Genomic DNA, 20,501 nt, shown 5'->3' on the forward strand with positions numbered 1-20,501 from the left:
GCTGGCAGCTCAGACCCATGTCAGGGCCCAGTGGCTCCAGCACCACAGTGGGAAGCATCTGTTCCCACACAGGGAAGCTGTATGGTTGAGGCAGAGCAGTGTCATATCTGCTGTCACTTTTAGTCCCACCTTGCACTGAGGACAAGGTGGTGGCCAGGTGTGAAATGGTGCCACCCCTGCTGTGCTACCTGATGGCCCTTGTCTCATGTGTGTTACCCTCCATCCCAGCAAGTCAGTGCTTGATCCTCCCAAATGCCTCGTGCAGAGCTGAAATGGCTGTCAGGGTCCCCTGACAAGGATGGCACCATGCCTGTGGCACTGCTCTCAGCAGAGGGGCAGCCACCCTCACCCCTGGGGCTCTGGCACCAGCTGTGCAGTCCACTCAAGGCCTTGGGGCTGCAAACCAGACCCATGGTGGCAGTGGATAGTGCTGGGAGAAGCCCAGGGCAGCAGAGCACAGCCAGGGCTGTGCAGGCTGGCACACTGAGCCCTGCTGCTCTCGAGCCACTGGTTCCGGGCCTGGGGAAAGCCATTGTCCCATCCCAGGGAGGATGTGCTGCAGCAGGACAGTCCCTGCCTGGTGAATTGAGACCCACAGGTTCCCCTTGAGCCTTACCCTTACCAACCTTGTGGCTGCTGCTGTCCCAACCCATTCTGGATGTTCTACAGAGGTATTGGTATTTTTCCCCCAGTGCTATTCTCCGTTGTTGCCTATCCCCACACTTCTGCTCCACCTCTGGGAAGTCTGGCCTGTCCCACCCCAGTGCAGCAAGTGTGGGGCACTGGGCAGCAGTGGGATACCCTGCTCTGTTCCTGGCAGCACCTCGGCCTCTTCTCTGCACTCTGGGTCTCGTTGGCCAAGTGCCTTCTGCTGCTGTGCCTCAGTTTCCTTGTTCTTGCAAGGAGAATGAGTGTCTTGAATTGTTCTGGGTGGAAAAGGAAATGCCATGCACCATCTCTGTCCCTGATGTGATGGTCACCAGGCTGTGGTGGCCTCCTAAAGCCCCTTTGCCCAGGGAGGTCCCTCTCCACCTCTCAGCACTATAAATAGATATGATGCAGCTCTTGGCTAAACAAATTTTCTCCACAGCTCTTTTCTTTCCTACTCAGAATTCAGGGAACATCATTTTGGTAACCAAGGTATTTGCATAATCAGTATTTTGTGATAATTGCTCCCTTTCAGAAGAGGTGCTTATCATCCCATCGGGTTTTGAGGAGCTTGTGCTAGCTTTGAGGCCAGGCAGGGAGGAGGTTTCCAAAGGGGAGTGGCTGGGCTGCTGCCCTGTGGTTTGGGGGATGCCTCCCCCGGGATGAGCAGGATCAGAAGAGCTTTTTGCCTCTGGGCTTCTACACCACCAGTGATCTGCTGTAAGTCCTTTCCTCCCCCCGTGCCTCAGTTTCTCCTTAGTCCCAGAGTCTCTGAGCTGGAAGGGAGGAGATACCCTAGGGAAGTGGGACACAGGGTCTCCATCTCTGCAGGAGCTGCCTTCCCAGGGCCGCTCCTTCTTGTGAGAATCCAGAGCTTCCCTCTGGCTGCCCTGGCAGGTCTGGGACCCTGGCAGGGATCAGTCAGAGCCCCCAGAGACACTGTCTGTGATCTCTGTCCATGGAAAAGGGTTTTCAATCTTACAGGATGAATTACCAGCTCTGAGTGTTTGATATCAGTAATAATTAAGTGTGGCATGGGTGCAAAAGTAAAATTTTAGGATTCTAGATGAGGGGTCCAAAGGGGACAAGATGGAGGAAATTGGGTGTGCCTTGTCCTTTTTCTCCTTCTCCATGCCCTCCATGTTTCACTGTGGTGTTGGCATTTTTCTGTTGGTTCAGGCTGGGGACACACTGTCCAATGTAGGTGACAGATATTGGCACGTTCTTGTAAATGCAGCCCAGGGAGTTTCTGGTATTTAATGTTTGTCACATCCCACTGAGGGCAGAGCCCCACACGCTGCCCTGCAGGACAGAGCTGGGCAGGGCAGCAGAACATGTGAGAGATAAACAGAATAAACAACCTGGAAACCAGCACAGACCAATTATGGCTTCTGCTTTGGCAGCGGGGCTGACAGACAGAGACTTTCTACAATCTCGGGATCATCAATAGCTCAGATTCTGACACTTCTCTCCTTATGGCGCAGTATGGAAATGCAGCCTTTGGGAATGGCTTTGCCATGCTTTCTAGCCCCCAGCCCAGTGGGGCAGGGTGGGAGCGCGGGGCTGTCACCCAGCTCTCCATGGGGACACCCTGGCCTGTGCCCGTGTCGCTGTCACTGCAGCTCTCAGGGGCGAGTGGCAGCCAGTGGCTGGTGTGCAGCGAGCCCCCCTCGCCCACCCGGCAGCGTGACCCAGTCCCCGAGCGGCAGCTCCCACTCGGCAGCGTCTCCAAGGAAGGCAGGAGCTGTGTCCCGGTGGCTGGAACGGGGAGCCGGCACCCCGACCCCGGCTGGGCAGGCTGGAGCTCCGTCCCTGCCAGGAGAGCCGGGAGGCAGCCGGGGCACGGAGCGGGCAAAGCGGGCAGCCTGCACCCGAACAAAAAGCAGCACAGCCTGCTGTTCCCCCTGCCAGGAGGGCGGGAGCGAGGGAAATGCCCGGCTCAGAGGGCTCAGCCACCCCCAGGCCCGGAGGAGAGGCAGGCAGCTCCCTGCCAGCTCGCAGGCCGTTCTGGGGCTCTCAGGCTGCTCTGGGGTTCACAGGCTGCTCTGGGGTTCACAGGCTGTTCTGGGGCTCTCAGGCTGCTCTGGGGTTCACAGGCTGCTCTGGGGTTCACAGGCTGTTCTGGGGCTCACAGGCTCACAGGTTCTGGGGTTCAGGCTGCTCTGAGGCTCACAGGCTGTTCTGGGGCTCACAGGCTGCTCTGGGGTTCACAGGCTGTTCTGGGGTTCACAGGCTGCTCTGGGGTTCAGGCTGCTCTGGGGTTCACAGGCTGTTCTGGGGTTCACAGGCTGTTCTGGGGTTCAGGCTGCTCTGGGGTTCAGGCTGCTCTGGGGTTCACAGGCTGCTCTGGGGCTCTCAGGCTGTTCTGGGGTTCACAGGCTGTTCTGGGGCTCACAGGCTGTTCTGGGGTTCACAGGCTGCTCTGGGGTTCACAGGCTGTTCTGGGGCTCACAGGCTGTTATGGGGTTCACAGGCTGTTCTGGGGTTCACAGGCTGCTCTGGGGCTCACAGGCTGCTCTGGGGTTCAGGCTGCTCTGGGGCTCACAGGCTCTGGGTTCACAGGCTCACAGGTTCTGGGGTTCAGGATGCTCTTGGGTTCAGAGGCTGCTCTGGGGCTCACAGGCTGTTCTGGGGCTCACAGGCTGTTATGGGGTTCTCAGGCTGCTCTGGGGCTCACAGGCTGTTCTGGGGCTCACAGGCTGCTCTGGGGTTCAGGATGCTCTGGGGCTCACAGGCTGTTCTGAGGCTCACAGGCTGTTCTGGGGCTCACAGGCTGTTCTGAGGCTCACAGGCTGCTCTGGGGTTCACAGGCTGCTCTCGGGTCCATAGGCTGCTCTCGGGTTTGCTGCCATTCAGCCTCGGCTGGCCTCCAACACTTGTGCCTTGCTCCTGCAAAGCCCAGGTGTGCTGGCACAGCTCCGGCGTGCCCGTGGGTCTGGGACAGGCCGGGATTCGGGAAGCAGCCTGGCAGCAGGCAGAGGTTACAGCATCCCTGCACGCCCTGACTGCCAGAGGGAAAACGGCGTGTCCTGCTCTGCGCCCGGGCAGCGGCGGTGTGCCTGAGCTGACTGCCAAGCAGGGCTGGGGCTCCTTGCAGCGCCGATCTCGGTGCTCACCGAGCCATCCCTGCTTCCTTCTCTGCGTCACTCCCCGGGCCCTGCACCGCGATCCTTCCTGGCTTCACACCCAGCTCCTCTCCTGCCTGCTCCATCCTCCGTGCCTTGCTTCTGTGCTGCCATCAGCCAGAGAGCACAGGCTGCTCCTGCCCCAGCTGTTTTGAGTCTCTATTTATCTATATAAAATTTCATGTCATTCATTGTCCTAAAAGGCTGGCAGGTAATTCTGTAATTACCATTCCTCCTATGGTGCTGGCCTCTCCGCTGTCCCTGCTAGTTGGATATCCCCTTCAAGTTTAATCCCCTGAGAATGTACATTGTCTTTGCAATCCCCAAGGGAACAGTGCTGCTAAATCCAGGTCCCAGTGCTGGCCTCTGGGAAGCCCTTAATTCCCTTTCCCATTAGCAGGATGCCCAATTAACAACCCCTTGTGACTCCTCTGCTGGTCCTGCTCCCGAGAGGTCTGGAGAGGTCTGGGTCTGGCTGTGTGGGTTTGGATATGATGGAGTCCATGCCCTCTTGCCAGACAATCAAGCCTGGGATGCTGGGATGTGCCAGCACTGTTTGGCCCACACCTGCAGACCCCCTTCAATTCCTTCCAGGGGTAGGGAAGGTTTCAAACAACTTTGCATGCACCACTTTGCCTCAGAGGCTCCACAGACCCTCCCAAACCCCATGGAGGTTTCTCACTGCAGCCCCCCCAGGCCATCTCATGAGCAGGGTGGGTGGTGGGAAGGGGTGAGGCTGCCCTGGAGCATCTCCCAGGCTTGGGATTTCAGTGTCAGAGAGCATTTGCAAGGGTCCTTTCTTCTGGTGAGGCAGAGGATGCTGTGAAGCACTTCAGTGCTTCGTTGGGTTTTGTGCTTTGCTTTTTTTCCCCTTTAATGGGAATTTTATTCTGTGCATGGAGCAGCTGGTGATTCTTCTGGCTGCTGCCGTATCACCTTTGAGCAATGCTCATGAGACTCCTCTTTTCACTGCCTGAACAGAGAACTTGAGCAGAGGAGCCCTGGGTCTGTTCCTGCTGTAACCCAGCTGATGAGAGAGACATTTCTGAGAAGCAGGAGACACCTGGGCCTGCCTGGGGTGGGGACACAGGGAAGAGACCTGGGGAGCTGTGGGGGTTCACAGGAGTCTATACAATCACAGCCAGCAAAGAACAGTGTGTGCCCCACTAATGGGTAATAGCAGTAAAAGGCTGATACTGAGTTTTATTTCTTCTTTTGAAAGGTGTTTTCCTAGTCAGAATCCTCAAGTTCCAGAGGGGAACCAGGCCTGAGCTGTGGGAGGGAAGAGGGCATTCCCCAGGGTGTGGGGGCCTTTCCAGGACTGTGGGTTCCTCCTGAAAGGAAGAAAGGCTGTGGGAGAGAAGTGGATGCCCCAGTCTCAGCTCCCATCCCTTGGAGGATGATACTGGAGTTCACTCTGTTTCAGCTCTTCAGAGGAGGTCCCTTAAAAAGGGAACATCTTCCCTTGCTGCCTGCTCAGGCAGGGTAAGGTCCCAGTTAGACACTCTCTGCTGATGTGACACTAACGACTTGCCTGTGTTTACCTGCCCCTGGCAGAATTCCTGCAAATGAGGTGCCAGCAGGGGTGCTGGCTGTGTGGGTTTTGCAGCACCACTGGAGCAGGGCTGGGGCTGTGGTCAGGAGGATGGTGCTGGCACGCAGCCACAGCACGTGGGGAGCTTCGAGCTGACAGCATCTCACCACCCGCTCATCACCTGGCGCCTGCTCAGCAGAGGGACCTTGTGGGAAAGGCTGGAGCAGCAGGTGTGCTAAGCACAGCTCCTGCAGGCCCCTCTGCTGAGCAGGTGGCACTTTGCTACCCCAGCTCCAGCACAGGCTGCTTTGCCAGGAATCACCTGCTTGTCATGAAGAGCAAAGGCCACGCAGAACACCGGTGGGTCTCTCAGTCCCTGTGTGATTGGGTGCAGAGCCCTGCTCCTGCCTGTCCATGAAGGAGCAGAGGAGTCTCTGATCTGCCCATCCTGCACAGGGCATCAGTGGTGCCCCCAGGCATAGCTCTGAGGGGAGTGGGAAGTACATCTCCATCACCAACACTGAGTCTCTGCCTCAGTGGACCCAGGCATTATCTGGAAACTTCCCCTAGATCCTGAGCTTTGTACTGTCTGTAGCCTCCAAAATATCCTGACCCCTCTGTCTGCAGCAGCAGCACTGATGGGGCTGTAAAAAGGTTACCAGATACTTGAGAGCATCTCATCTCTGTCCTGCAGATTTGTGGTACCACCTGTCATTTCCAAAATGCTGCTGGGCAATCCATCCCCAGTGTGTGCCCAGGCTGGCATGGAGCCATGGCTCCAGGAGATCTGGTCCTCCTTCCTCCACCACTGGCACTGGCGTCAGGATTTGCAGATGCTCTTGGCCAGAGGGCTTTGTCTCTCCTCTCTTTTAATTGCCACAAGGATAATTGGTTTTGTGATGAGCAGAGGGAGTCCATGAGTTCCTCTGCAGAACCCATGCAGCTCCCTGACAGCAAGCTGAGTGCTGAGAGGGTGCCAGAGCATCCCAAGGTGGCAGCTGAAATCCTTCCCACTCCTTGCCCCACAGCCCCCAGCTCTCCCAGGTGGATATCCATGCTGGCCCCAGGATGGAACTTGCAGCTCTTGTCTACCCATGGCAATGAGCTGCTGGCAGCCAAGAGGACTAAAAGACCAACTGGCTCATCTGCTGAGAGCATTTGATTGATGTTGTTATCGTTTTAATTACCTTTTTTATAGGCTAACAGAAGGATTTTAATCTGAACAGTAAAGTAGGAAATGGGAGAAGCTGTGCCTAGAACTTGACGAGGAGGCAGCGAGGGCTGGTGGCCCCTTGTCCACATCCCTGGGAGGTGGTTTTGGAGCTGTTGGCCAAACTGAGAGTGTCAGGTAGAGGCATTCCTGGCCTGATCTTGCAGGAATTGCAGCTGCCTCTTGTGCTCTTTACAACACAGCTGGTGCCCAAGCAGCTTAACCCCAGCCTTAGAGCTGCCCAGAGCCAGGCGCTGCCTCCAGGCATCGATCTGAGCCGGTGGAGGAAGGGGCAGCAGGCTCTGAGGCCAAGTTCAGCTCTCTCTGCCGCTTTTTGTGACTCAGGACAAAGTCATCTGATGTGTTGCCACCAGTGGCTAGGAATTGTCATTCTCCAGAAGTGCCAAGGTGACAGCTGTGGGGACCACGGGTGGTGTTGGTCCTGGCTCTGCGATGCTTTCTGGATGTGAATGTGGTGTGTGTACAGGCAGGCAGGGTGAGAGAGCTCCTGCTTCTCTGCTAACTGGGCCACCTCTCCTCTGAGGCTTCTCTGAGGCTCTACCAATGCCCTGCAGAGGGTTCAACCTGCCCCAAAATTGATTTGCTTCAGTGTCTCTTGCTGAAGGCAAAGCAGTGGTGCTGTAGGCAGATCTGTTTGCTTCACTCTCCAGCAGCTCGAGGGCACAGGCCAGGGCTGGTAGCACACGGCAAGTGGGGGGATGCAGGGCTGTGTCCCACAGGGCTCAGCCAGCCTCACCAGGACTGACATGAGGAGATGTTTTGCCCCATGCCAGGCTCTCCATGCCACCACCAGATAGTTCCTGGAGTGTTATAGTGCGCTCAGGCCACGTTTTCCCCCATTCCCTGGGACCCCTGTGACTCTGATCAGATAAGCCTGGTCTCCTCCTTCCAGCCCCAACACGGCTGGTGGAGACCCAAGGAGCCCTCCCTGTCCAGAGCCTAGATAAACCCCTGACCCTTCCTGTTCATCCGCTTTTTGCCCCACTCTCTCCCCTGGACATCACAGAATAAAGAGAGCTGGACAACTACATTGAGGTAAAAAGCCTCTTTTGGAAATCTTTACCTATCTCCTGATGTTCCTCCTGTCAAGGCCTCAGATCTCTGGGCTAGCCTGACAATTTAGGGGCTGAGAGAGGGGGAATGTCACTGGAAGGCTGTTGCAGAGTGGGTATCAGGTGAGCTGGGGCTGTAGCACGGTACCTCCATCTCCATCCTTCCCTCCGTGCTGGTGCTTCAGTGGCAGCCAGCTGGTTGTTTCACCAGCCTACCATGGTCTGCAAAGGCCGTGGCAGCAGGCCATGGGTGTTTCTGCAGGAGAAGATAGGCAGGAGAAGGAGCCAGGTGACAAAAGCAGTGGCCAGCAGCCCTTGGCTGGGGGCTGCCAAGGTGATGGAGTTGAGGCAGGCTCTGAGCGCTGTGGCACGGCAGGGGTGCCACAGCCCCTGGCAGTGGGGGCTGCAGGGTGTTGTGCAGGAATGTGCTGCAGCTAATGCTGTGTGACAGTTTGACACGTCCTCCCGGGCAGCCAGAGCTGACATGTCGTCTCCAGAGCTGCTGCTCCTGCCTCACACAGCTCTGCTGTAAGCAGGCGGCGAGGGGAGCGCTCTCCCCGGTGTGAGGAGGGAGAAGGGCTCTGGGTGTATTTGCATGCCCTCCGATGATCAGGCCCATGTCTCTTGGCACTGGGATGTATCCTTCGGAGAGATGGAGACAGCTGGGGCGAAGGCAGAGAGGAGGGGGGTCTAACATCCCCCTAATCCAAGGAGGTGACACCAAGCACCTTCCTTAGATGATTCTGGCATGAGCAGAGCATTGCCTGCCATCCCCTGTGGGGGGTTTCACACCCACCCAGGCAAGCTAGGGGTGCCACAGTGCCTTGGCTGGGGAGACAAGGGCATGGCACAGGCTCCTGGGGACTGGGGTAGCCACTGACCCTTGGGAGATGCTCACACAGGGCCCAGAGAAGGCTCTGGAGGCAGCTCCTGCCCAGACCCACAGTTAAACGTGGAGCTGGATGTGGCATTTCATAAGTAAAATGCAGGAGCAGAAGGACACAATGCTGCCTTTCCCAGGCTGCTGAACTTCACCCAGTCATTGAAAAGTGTCCTGTATGGACCACTGTCCCCTGGCAGGAATTCTGAGGCACAAGGTGCCCCCGTGGACCAGCCCTGGGGGATGCTTGTGATCCTGTACCTCCCATTTCTCTGCTCTGCCTGCTGCTTTTTTGCTCTTCAAGACCATTGAGGCTCACAGTGCTGAAACCCTTTCTCTCTGCGAGAGAAACAAACGTGGCACACGCCCAGGGGAGCAGAATTACCGGTGTGTCTGGGGAGGCAGGGACTGGAACCAGACAGGCTCTGACAGCTGCTTCCAGGAGGTCTGAGAGAGCCCAAGCAGCGTGTCAGCCACGCACAGCTTGTCCTGCACAGCATCAGCCCCATCTTGCCTGGCTGCTTTTGGCATGATCAGCCTGCCCAGGTACCAGGAGCTGCCTGGCTTTACCTGTCCTGGCTGTGAAAGGCATTTGGGGCGAGTGCTGGGGTGGCAGCCATGGGCTGCTCCTTGTGGGACGAGCGGCGGGGATGTGCCAGTCCTGGCAGTGGGACTGGGAAGCAGCATGTGTTTCCAGGCTGAGTCATGCTGGGGATTGTGTCTTGTTCCTTGTTACGGGTCCAGTTGCAATTTCCCTTGGCAGAATCAGCCCATCCTCCCTCTCTCCCCAGTTGTGTGTGTGTCCGTCCGTCCTTCCACCTCCTTCATGCAGCAGCAGAGTAGCATTTGTAGGGGGAAAAAAAATTAAAATCTCTACCTGGAAGCTCTGCAGGGCTGTGAGGTCAGGACAGCAAACGCTGGTGCTTGCTATGCAAGGCACGGAGTGCTGGGCAAGCAGGTACTCACTCAGCTGCAGGGCTGGCTTTGGGTGGGGACTTGTATCTGTGGGAGGGGGGAAATGATGCCACCAGGGCCAGAAAGGGGTGGCAGGCAAACAGGAGATGCAGACACACAGCTCCTGAGTTCTTGCTGTCCTCTCTGCCAGCCAGGCAGTGGGAGCTGCAGAAAGGGACAGGACACCTGCACTGCTCTGTCCCCCCTCACTGAGCTGTCTCTGCTCAGCTGCTCTGTGTCTAGGTTATTTTAGCTTTGATTCAGCTCTGAAATTGCCTTGGCTGAAACTCTGTCTCTATTGTTTTCAGTCTGCAGAAGCATCACTGAACGTGTCAAAAAGATAAATTGGACAAAAAGAGAGGAAGGGAAAAAAAATAAAAGGAGTGTAGTGCAGTTGGTGAGGAGAGCCATGCTGGCTGTGGCTTCCCAGAGCAGCTGGCTGCTCCCACTCCCTTTCCAGAGGCAGAGCCTTGCAGCCCTGTCCCCTTCTCTGCAGGACTGGGCCACCCTTCCAGACATCCTCCTTTACCTTCTGCCAGAGGGCTTTTCCCCCTTGGCAAAGCTCATTTAGGCTCATTTAGGCTGAGCATCTGTCCTGCCTGAGCCTTGTCTGGGAGCACGGTGAGCAGCCTCTGAGAGACCTGCTCTCTGTCTCTGCCCTGGCTGGGCTGAGACACCGAGTCCAGCCTGGTGGATCAGCCCCATGGCAGGGCTCTGGAGATGAACAGAAAAGTAGGATGGGCAGCAAGAGGGGTCCTGGGTGTGGGCAGGGGGTCAGAGCAGACCTGTGTGTGTCCCCAGGGGTTTCACTCGCTGGTGGCCTTGTGCACACCTTGGGGTCCAGCACCAAAACACCTGGTCCAGGGTCCCAGAGCTGGGGAAGGTCTGATGGGTGAGTCTGGGCTCCAGACCAGGCTCTCTCAGGAGTTCAGGGGGCCCAGACAAAGGTTTGAAGAGGACTCAGGCTTCTGCATCTCTGGAAGGATCAAGCCTGAGGGATGAGGTTTGGGGTCAATTTTGGGGACCATGTGGTTCTGGAGGACATGGTGCTGTCTGTGAGGCAGCACTGGGGCTGTGGTGTTGAACAGCATGGGGTGGGTTGCTGTGTAACACCTTCATAATTGCTAATTACCTCTGGGGAGGAGGGGGAGGCACCTGGGAAAGGAGCTGGCAGTGAGTTATGGGAGGTTGCAGAAGTGGTTGTTGCTGCTGCTGAGGACGCTGGGACAAATGAATAACCTGTTAAATAAAATGTCAGCCAGGAGTGGATGGGAACTGGCATTGCTTTTTCCGCTTGCACTTTACAAAATGAATCTCCCTGTGCGTGGTTGATTTGCTTATTCAAAATAGGCAGTGGTGGAGGGGCTCTCCTGCTGAACCCGCTGGCACCAAGGGCTAAATTGTGTAAATTCCGTTATCCAAATGCTCCTCTGAATGGCTGCAGTAATCTAAGGGCATAATCCATTGCCAGAGGAGAGGGGTTTTCAGAGCCTAATTCCCTTTGTTTCTGGAAACAATGAGAATATGAGAAATGAAGCTGAGAAATTGCCACTGAGCTCCAAGCTGCAGTCCAGTGCTGGGAAAGGTGAAAACATTCCCTGCCCCAGTTGCCTTTCACACCTGAAACGGGGAAGATCGATCTGTGTGAAAACTCCAGGAGGCAAATACTGAGTGGGTTCCATTAGATAAGGCTGGTTTCAAATGGAAACTGATTTGCATGGGCTGATTAAGCTCATTACTACAGCAGGAACTCAGAAAATCATCAGATCCCTATGCAGCAGGAGTGCTGAGGTCTGCTGCGATGACGCTCGGTGTGCAGCGCTCGCCAGCGCTGCTGTGCCTTCAGCAGCATCTCCTGGGAGTGCACACAGGACATGGCCAGTGCTCACTCTGCCACCAGCACCAGCCTGAGCTGGCCAGCTCGTGACACCTTATTTATAAATGCTTTGGCCTTGTTTAGAAACCTATCGGGGCGTTTCTCTCCTTCCGGGTGCTTTCAAAGCGCCCTGGTGAGTGCAGTGCTGCAGGGCTGTGGGCAAAGCAAAGCCGTGGGCACCCACAGCTGGTGGGCATGAGCACCTGGCTCTTGCTGATGCTCTGCTCCTGTCTGGTACCCCAGGGACCAGAGGGCTGTGCTGGCAGCCCCTTCTCTGCCACAGCCAGGTGAGTGTGACCCCGGGTGCTGCCTGGGAGCTCTGGCAGAGTGGGGGCTGTATGCCACTGGGGGACCAGCAGGGAGTTGTCCCTTGGGCTGTCCCCTGGGGACAGTGTGTGCATGCACCCCACAGGGAGCCAGGGGCTTGTGTCCTGTGGGGGACCATGTGTGTGTGCATCCCACAGGGACCTTGGGGCAGGCAAGGCAGATCATGCTGCGCCAGGAGCAGCTCTGTGTCCTCATGTCTCTTTCAAACTGAGAGTAGATTTAGACTAGATATTAAGAAATAATTCTTCCCTGAGATGGGGGAGGCCCTAGCATGGGCTGCCCAGAGAAGCTGTGGCTGCCCCATCAATGGAGGTGTTCAAGGCAAGGTTGGATGAAGCTCTGAGCAGCCTGGTCTGGTGGAAGGTGCTGCTGCCCATGGCAGGGAGGTGGAACTGGGTGAGCTCTGAGGTTCCTTGCAGCCCAGGCCATTCTGTGGTTCTATTCCTGCAGCGTCTCCTGAGGGTGTGGAGTCACAGGGCTGTACACAAACTAGTGTCACCTTCCAAGGCTGCTGCTGCTTCTTCAGTGCAGCATTTGTACACCCACGTGTTGAAAACAGAGTCCACGTGGGCAGGTGTGCCTCTAAATATATATACACCTGGCAAACACACTGCACTCATGAGCACTGCACTCATGAGCACGCACAGACTCTGCAGTTTGCAGAGTCCTCTCCTTGCCCTGCACCCCCAGGAGCACCCTGGCACAGGCAGAGAGCTGGGAGCTGATTATGAAGAGATTATAAAGAGGCATGAACTAAGCCTCTCTGCTAGAAAGGCCAGGAGCCCCAGGCTGGAAGCATCACACACAAAGGCTCCTCTGCTCCTGTGCATTTTCTGTTTTTAATGTTTTTGCCTTTATCTTGCATCAGCTCAAGAGCTTTACTAAGCCCTGGAGCTCGGAGAGGGATCCTAGAAAAGGCAGGGGTGGATGGGGACTCAGTGGGGCTGTGTTTGTCACCTCCCATGTGCAGGTTCCCGTGTAGCTCTTGCCAAGGCTGGTGACAGTACTGGGCACTTGTTGGGACAGTCCCTGCTGCCACACAGGTGAGCTTGTTGGCCAGTTGTGTCACAGCCTGGGGGACCATCTCACCAATGCTGTAGTGTCAGAAATGCTCCAGTGTTTTCTACCACTGTGTCAAGGGCAGCTCCCACCCTGGCAGGGCAGGGCTGTGGGTTGCTGGGGCTGCTGGGTGAGCTCTGAGTGCAGCTCAGGCTCTCTCTGCACCCAGGGGCTGGGGATGGCCTTATCTGTCCTGCTGTCCTGCCTCCTCTGGCATTCTTGCCCCAGGTCCCCTTTGTGCCCTGCTCTGAGCTGTGCTGGGTGGAGATAGGAGCCCAAGTCATCCACTGAGGAAATTGCTCGCTGTAAATCCTCAGTGAAAGTCCTGGGATTCCTGAAGGCCCAGAGGAAAGCACTTGATTGGATTTTCAAGCCTCTCTGCCAGCTGTGGGAGAGGAGGGCTGACAGCCTCCCTGAATCTTCCTCACTGGTGCCTGGGAGGGGATGCAGGCTGTGCCTGCTTGCTAATGGAATGTAAAGGATGTGTAAATCTCCTGCCTTATTTAACTCCCCCCTGAACTTTATATGCAGCCATAAATTTCTCCTCCTGCAAATCTGCTGGAACAAGGTGGGCCTCGGGTGCCTGGTGCCCAGACAAGTGTGGGGGGAGCTGTTCTGCTGCTGCTGGAGAGGAGCTGCTGTGCCAGGCAGCAGCCAGACCCTGTCCCTGAGAAGCTCTGGGGACACACTGGGGGCACTTGGGGGCTCTGGCAGGAAAGGCTTGGTGTGGGTTCAAGCTGCCCCTGCCAGCATGAGAGGTGCAGGAGCACCTGGGGCTGGTGTCACCCCCCTCCTCCCCACGGGGCCAAGGGCGTTTGCCTCCAGTGCCACCAGAAAGCAAAGCTAAGAAAACACAGAAGTCTCCTGAGTTAAAAGCAGTAATGAACAGGCAGAGAGTGGCCAGGCTGTGGTGGGGAACTGGTATCACTCCAAGCCCCCATCATGCAGCTGAGCATCACACAAATAATGGAGAAAAATGCTGCAAATTTTATTCTATTGCTCCTTATCTCTGATTAATCCTCTTATGTGTTCATCTCATTTTATCCTAGTGTTGACTGTTTATTGTATTTCTGTAGTCCTCACAAAGACAAAAATCCCTCTGAGTCTTGCTTAGCGGGGCAAGGGGGGGCTCCTGCCTGCTGGCACCAGTGGAGCACCACAGAGGAGAGGACCAATGTAACATGCCCATGATCACCACAGCAGACGGTGGCAGAGGAGGGGCTGGAAACCAGTTTCTCCCAGGCCCTAGATTAGTGCCCAGCTGCTTGGGCATCTCCAAATGTAAATAAAGGTACCCTAAACAAAACTGTCCCATGGTGTGGCTTTGCTGCCTGTGCCCAGGGCATGTTCTCAATGCACTAGAGAGGAGACAGGCTTTCCTCTTCACACCCCTCTCCCACTGCAGGCAGATTTGTTAGAGCCCTGCAAGGGAATCCCTGCCTGTCAAGTCCCTCTTCTCCAGCCCAGGCTCTCCAGCTCTGCTCAGTTCTGCCAGCAGCCCCGTGGTCCTCTACCTGCTGCTGGCTGAGTCAGGAGCACGAGCCTTCTGGGCCTCACCCTATTGCTAAAGGATTTTGCTTTGATCCACTTCTCCAGCTGGGGAGAACAAAAATCCCTTAAACAACCAAAAATCATAGGGAAGATTGGAGGAGAAATTTTTGTCTGAGTGCGAGCCCCTGGTTGGAACAATTTAGTGGAAGAGGATGCTTACTGTAATAGCATAAATCAATGTGGAGGAGGTGGTGTTTGTAATGTGGTGGAAACTTGAACAGATGAGGGAACCCACTGTCTTTGGGGGGCATTTAGGCAGGTTCCACAGCACCCCAGCCTGTCCCAAATGTGTAGGCATGGCCAGGCTGTGTGAGTGAACAGTCTGGAGGTTGTCATCATCTCACACTCAGCATCCTTCACTCCTGCAGGTGCTGAGTGCTTGCCCTGGGACCCGAGGGCACCCAGTGGCACACCCAGCTGCAGTCCCATCTCTGCCACAGCCACGTGCACCTCGGGCAGCCCATGCACATGCACTGTGCCAGCGAGTTGGGCTCAGCTCCTCTCTCCTGCTGCACATTGATCAGACAACTCTTGGTTTAAATTCTCCCAGGATCTAGCAAACCACAGCAAGGAAAATGTGGAGGTCTCTGGCTTTAGTAGTTGGAAATTGCTTTTCAAACTCAGTAGAATTTCCAGCCTCCTCAGCATCCTGTGGCAGGGAGCTCCTGGGATTAACTGGTTTCTGTGTGGCAAAGTGCTGCCTTTTCCATGTGTAAAACCTCCTTCCACAGGTTCCTTCCTGTTCTCATGCAGTGCCAGCTCCCTGCCTGCTGTCAGGCTGTTTTCAGGGACCATCATGGTCCCTCTTCTCCTTTCTAGCCTGGAGATCCCGAGTCTCAGCTGGGGAAAGCAATGTCTGTGTGTGTTTGCCTGTGGAAAGCACGATGAGGCTGAGCTGCAGATTCTCAGTGGTGCATCTGGCTGTGGCTCCCAGGGCTTGTTTCACAACAGCCTCTCCCTCTGCAGAAGCTGTTTCTTTGTTGACCTGAGTGTGGCTGGAGGTTGTGGTGATGCACAGGCTCTTTGCTAGCTATGCCTATATTCTACTTTTTGTAATTGGCATAATTACTTTGAGAATTTTTGAGTCCCTCTTGCCCCCAACACCTTGTTGAGCTGGCCCCACTCCTTGCCAGGGGGCAATAAATCCATCTCTGCCACCCTCAGGATGTAACAGGTCCTAGGATTTCTAGGTAGCCCCCAACCCACAGGGCCCCTCAGCCTGTGCTTATCCCTAGGTGAGATGCCAGGACCATTTAAAACGCTGCAGGCTGAGCAGCAGAAGGCTGCAGCTGCTGCCCGGAGCCAGGCTGCGGCTGCTGCTTCGTTATTTACAGCTGCCTTTGGCTGCTCATCAGCTTCTCCAGCAGCTCTGCTGGACACTGCTCACTGGCTGCTTGTCCCTGTGCTGAAAGCCAGGGGTATTTGTGCCCTCAAACGGGTGCCATCTGGCACCCCACCTTTGTACCAGCAGCGTACCCAGCTCGCCTGCCAGCTCAGGACAGCCAGCTCCCTTTGAGGAGCCCTGCTGATTTTAAACTGCTTCCCAATATTGACAGCAAATCCAAGCTGGAGCACAGGGGGTGAAGTCGTGGGCCATATGGCAGAGCTGCATGCAGGCTGCATCCTCCTGGCTGGCCCCATGAAGGACTTCACCCGTAGAGGCCAGGGTTACCCTGCTGCCCTTAGTGTTGGTCTCAGCCAGGCTGGCACCCCTCGGTCCAGCTCTCCTCACTTCACTCAGCTGCTGAGCACTGCCAGAGCAGGGGCAGCAGTACCAGGCTGGGTCCGTGTGGCCGAGCAGCTCCTCTGGAAGGACAGCATCTCTTTGCCCATGCTGGGGGTGTCTGACACCTAAATGTGGGCCCAATGCCATCTGCCCAGGTGCCCAGATGCCTACTGGGTGCAGGTGCAGGGCTGGTGAAGCAGACACACGTCTCAGTGGGTCCTGTGCCAGCCAGCTCTGCCTGCTCTGCTTTTGTCCCCACTGTTGGTCCCCACATGCCCTGGCAGCCCCATGGCTCCATCTGAGATGGGGACCGGGGTGTGAGGCTGGAGCTGCCATATGTTCCCCATAAAAACCCTTCTTGGCCCGTTCCCTGGCGTTTGCTGCCACTGCCACACGTGCTCAGGATCCCACATGCCTCACGCCGCTCACCAGCTGCAGCCTGGCAGATGGAGGAGCCGGGCATGGCTTTGCAGTAGGAGAGGCAGGACTCCGCAGGCTCTGCTCCTTCTTGGGCTCTTCACAGCAGCAGAGGAAGGTGGGGAGAGCTGGCACCACCCTGCAAACTGGCCCTCTGCAGAAGGGACAAGACCTCCCCATAGCCACTCCCCATCCTGGAGCTGAGCTGTGAGCCCTTCCTTGGCTGCACAAAGTGTTTCCACCCAGTGCCACTTGTTTAAAGGCAGTTGGAAATGGCGTGAGTGTACTGGGTAGTTGGAGACCATCATTCCTCCCAGGCAGGTGGTACTGGTTTGTTCTGGTGGCAGATGGCCAGTCAGCATTAAGAGCAAAGGCAGAAAAACAGTCCTCAGAGGAAGCAGAGATTTATTGTGGTAGGAAATTAAAAACAGATGCGTCAGCTTTTGGAGTAACTCCTGTTCTGCCTTTATCTGTTTGGGGGGGACGAGGGCTCCGTGTTCAGCTCTGTTCCATGGCAGGGAGGTCTGAAGGTGCTCAGGAAGCTGAAGGCACATCCCTTGGTGGTGGGTGTATCATGATGGGCACTGGGCTGATGTCTCACTCACCTTGGGTGGCAGAGTGTGACCAGATCAGTGTCAGCTCTGAGGTCAGCAGATGAGTGTCCCAGCCTCAGGAGTGGGACATCTTCATGCCACATCAGTTGAGACACCGTGAAGAGCCAGGTGCTCCCTCAGGGGTACATCCGTGGTGGGCTCCTGCTGCTGCTGGGCACAGAGAGATTTCTCCTGATAAGTCCTTTTACTTTGTGCTGAGCTGTTTTCCAATGACTGTGCCTCGGTGGCATTGTGCCGTGGTGGACACTGAGGACACAGGGGGATGCAGAGCAGGCTCTTGGGCTAGGGGTGGGCAGCAGGCAGGTAAGGACACAGGCAGGGTGGGGACATGGACCTAAACAGCCACTGGCTCCCTGCAGAGGGATGGGGTCAGTGCTGTGCCCACCAAGGTGGTGGCAGGTGTTCCCCAAGCAGTGTGGCCCCAGGGTTTGGTGCTGCTGATGGCACCAGAGCTGCTGAACTCCAGGGCTTGTTTCATACCCTCAGCTCCCTGCTGTGAGAGCCTGCCCATGAGCTTTGCTGCCCAGTGCAACTCTCTGATCAGAAATTAAAAGAAACACAAAAAAATCAAGCTCCGAGGAAGTGAGATCTCCTGGGGTGCAGCCAATTACCAGTGTTAGGGAGAGAGCTACCTTGCCCACTGCTGCTGCTGGTTTCTGTGGCCTCTCGCTCTGGTCCAGGGTGAGCACACGTTAATCCCCAAGGCCGGCATGGGAGAGCTGCCGCAGGAGGGATGTTCAGAGCCACAGCCTGGAGAAGGCATGTTGTACCTGCTGCTGAGCATATTACTGCTTCTCCAGGAGTGGATAAGTCCTGCTTAGGAGGACGCTCGTCCTCTTTTATTTAATTTCCTGGTAATGCTTCTGCAGCGTCCAAGTCTTATCAGGAGAGGAGCAGCTTAAGAGGCCGGTAAAGGAGTTTTTATTGTCAGTATCCATCTCTTTATTCCCTCTTCCCTTTGACGCTGGATGGCAGGCTGGTTGTGGCTGAAGTGAGGTGTGCTTTCTTTTCCTTTTGTCTGTTAAAGCTGCAAAGGTTTCCCGGCTAACCAATTCTGATGGTAATTTCGGCTGCGGGAGACGCTGCTGTCCCTGGTCCTGGGCGGTCACCGGCTGTGGCTCAGCCGCGGGCTCCGTGGGGAGGAGCGAGGGTGACACCGACGCCCCGATTGCACACAGGACAGATCTGGGGACACAACTGGACAGCTCTGGTCTGGCACTCGCCACCCACTTTTCTGTGACCTGGTGAGCAAACCCCTGCCTCTGTTTCCCCGGAGCCATCGCACTGAGCTCAGCCACATCTCCGAGGCATCCCAGCGCTTGGAGCCCTGCTGCTCATCCTCGTGTTCATCGCTGCGGGGCTCGTGGCTGCGGCAGCACGGGTGGGAGGAAAGGAGCAGCGTCCCCCGGGAAGCCAGCAGCTCGGTGACTGCTGTCCCGTGGCAGCCAGCTCTGGGCTGGCCCTGGCCATGCCAGGCGCATGGGGACGCAGCGCTGCCTTCAGCCGCCTTTTCAGCGGCGCGCAATGGCCTTGGATAACGTTTGTTGGAGAAAATGGGTTGAATCGCGTGATTCTTTTTGTTGTGGTTGTTGCTGTCGTTCTTTTAAATGCTCATGGGAGTAGCGGAGCGGCTAATGAGGCGGCGCAGACGGTCGCTGGGGAGCTGGTCCCGCCGGTACCTCCCTGCAGCTGCACCCTCCCGGCGCTGGAGCTGGCTCCGCTCCTGCGGGAGCGCTGCTGCTGCGGCTCTTGCCGGGCTCAGGGGTGCCCAGACCTGCTGCTCCTCACTGTTCCCTTCCCAGGCCTCACTGCTTTCTTCTCCAGCCCTGTGCCGCTGCATGCGGGAGGGGAAAGCCACGAGCACCCATCCAGCTGGGTGCTGGGAATGGGTCCCCTGGCTGTGGTGACATCCCGTTGTCACAGAGCACGGCTCACCCATGGCCAGCGCTGTATCCCTGACCCTGGGCAGACTCACCTGTGCTCAGAGCTCTCCTGGCTCCCATGGCAGACAAGACATCCTCCCTTAGAGGGTTTTGGGTGGTTACCTGGGGATCAGGCTTGCACAGGGCTGGCTTTGCTGCCCGTGATGTCCTCAAGCCCTAAGCTGTGTGTGCTGGTGTGGAGCTGCCAGGAGCTCCTGTGCCCTCCAGCCCCACGTGCTGTCCCTCTTGGCTCTGCAGCAGGTGCCAAACGCAGCGCTGGGAGCAGGTGGGGTGTCAGAAGTGCAGACAGATAACATTAGATGGATGATGCATCAAATCCTAAACTGATAAGAGATGGAAGCATTGGTGTGTTGTCAAAAGGCCGGGAAGGATCTTATTTAAATAGACTAAATAGTCTGGACAGGAACAAGCAATGAACAGCACAGAAACAAGAGCAGGTTCACCACTTCATTTTTCTGGCTGGGCTGTGCGTGTTGCCATCTGTGCTGTGCTCTGTGGCCATCCCGTGGTGCTGGGATTGCTCCCCCATAGCAGGCTCACAGCCTGGAGCCACGGCTGGCATTGCTCCGGGATGCCTGGGGCAGCTTTGACATGACCTTGCCCTGGGTTGGTTCTTCCCATCTTCTGGTTGTCTCCACTCCGAGGGATCCCTGGGCTGCTGGTAGAGATTTGGTTGGAGTAGCACAGCTGAGCCTGCCTTAATCCCAGTTTTTAAACTGGCTAAACTTGTTTTCACTTATCTATGATATTGTTGAGCTGTGTTTCACAGCAAGAATAAGCCAGCCCTGGGGTTTGCTCTTCAAGCTCTGCAGAATGGCAGGGAGAGCTCTCAGTGCCAGGGCCGCTGTCTCCCCTGACCCTCAGGGAGTGGCCAGAGCCACACCGCCAGTAGTTTACCCCACACACATCTCCTATGGGGCCGGGTGGGACAGTGAGGAGCTGGGAGAGGATGGTGATTTACCCCTGCGTGGCATCCCCATGAGTGTCCCCTGCCCGAGCTGCCGGTGCTGTGGCAGGGACAGGCGCTGAGCAGCACGGCTCTGCACGGGAGGACGGGGCTGTGGCCGGCCCGGGAAGGGGCTGGGAGCGCTGCAGGGGCACTGGGGCTGCCCTGCAGCTCGGAGGGCTCGGCGTGGCGGCAGGGCTGCATGGAGGGGCGCTTACAGCCTGTCCCTGTGCTTGCAGCGCAGCCATGTGATGCCGGAGGAGCGCGGGGGCGATGATATGGAATGTGGGCAGCTGCCTTCGGACACGCTCCGACAGGTGACGGTCCAGCGCCACCCCCTCTACGGATTCGGCTTTGTGGCTGGCAGCGAGAGGCCCGTGGTGGTGCGGTCGGTGGCAGCAGGTAGGGTGTGCGGGTGGTCCTGGACACAGCTGCAGCGTGCCAGGAAACACAGAGGCGCTTCCCCCCGGAGGACCCTCCCTGGGCTCCTGTCCTCTCCCGTCCCCCCTGGCGGGCCTGCAGGGTGTCCTCCACAGCCGCATACGTGGGCAAATGCTTTGGGGATGCTTGGGACCCTCCTGCTTCCCCTCCACCCCGCAGCTCCGGGACGCCTGGGTT

The 20,501-nt window shown here is 56.8% G+C and overlaps 1 protein-coding gene across 3 annotated transcripts in view; it reads left to right on the forward strand.

Moving 5' to 3' along the window:
- FRMPD3 (FERM and PDZ domain containing 3) overlaps positions 1-20,501 on the forward strand; it is a 66,772-nt gene that overhangs the window by 14,802 nt on the left and 31,469 nt on the right. Inside the window, exons 1-2 of one of the 3 annotated variants that reach the window (XM_021534482.3) lie at positions 18,036-18,238; positions 20,123-20,285. In XM_021534482.3, the coding sequence (XP_021390157.2) occupies positions 20,135-20,285 (151 nt within the window). In that variant the 5' untranslated portion in view covers positions 18,036-18,238; positions 20,123-20,134. Of the gene's footprint in view, positions 1-18,035; positions 18,239-20,122; positions 20,286-20,501 lie in introns of those variants that run through there. The other 2 variants (XM_031504829.2, XM_077786594.1) reach the window with 2 other exon arrangements.

The sequence above is a fragment of the Lonchura striata genome, chromosome 14, assembly GCF_046129695.1.
Source record: "Lonchura striata isolate bLonStr1 chromosome 14, bLonStr1.mat, whole genome shotgun sequence".
Classification (NCBI taxonomy): domain Eukaryota; kingdom Metazoa; phylum Chordata; class Aves; order Passeriformes; family Estrildidae; genus Lonchura; species Lonchura striata.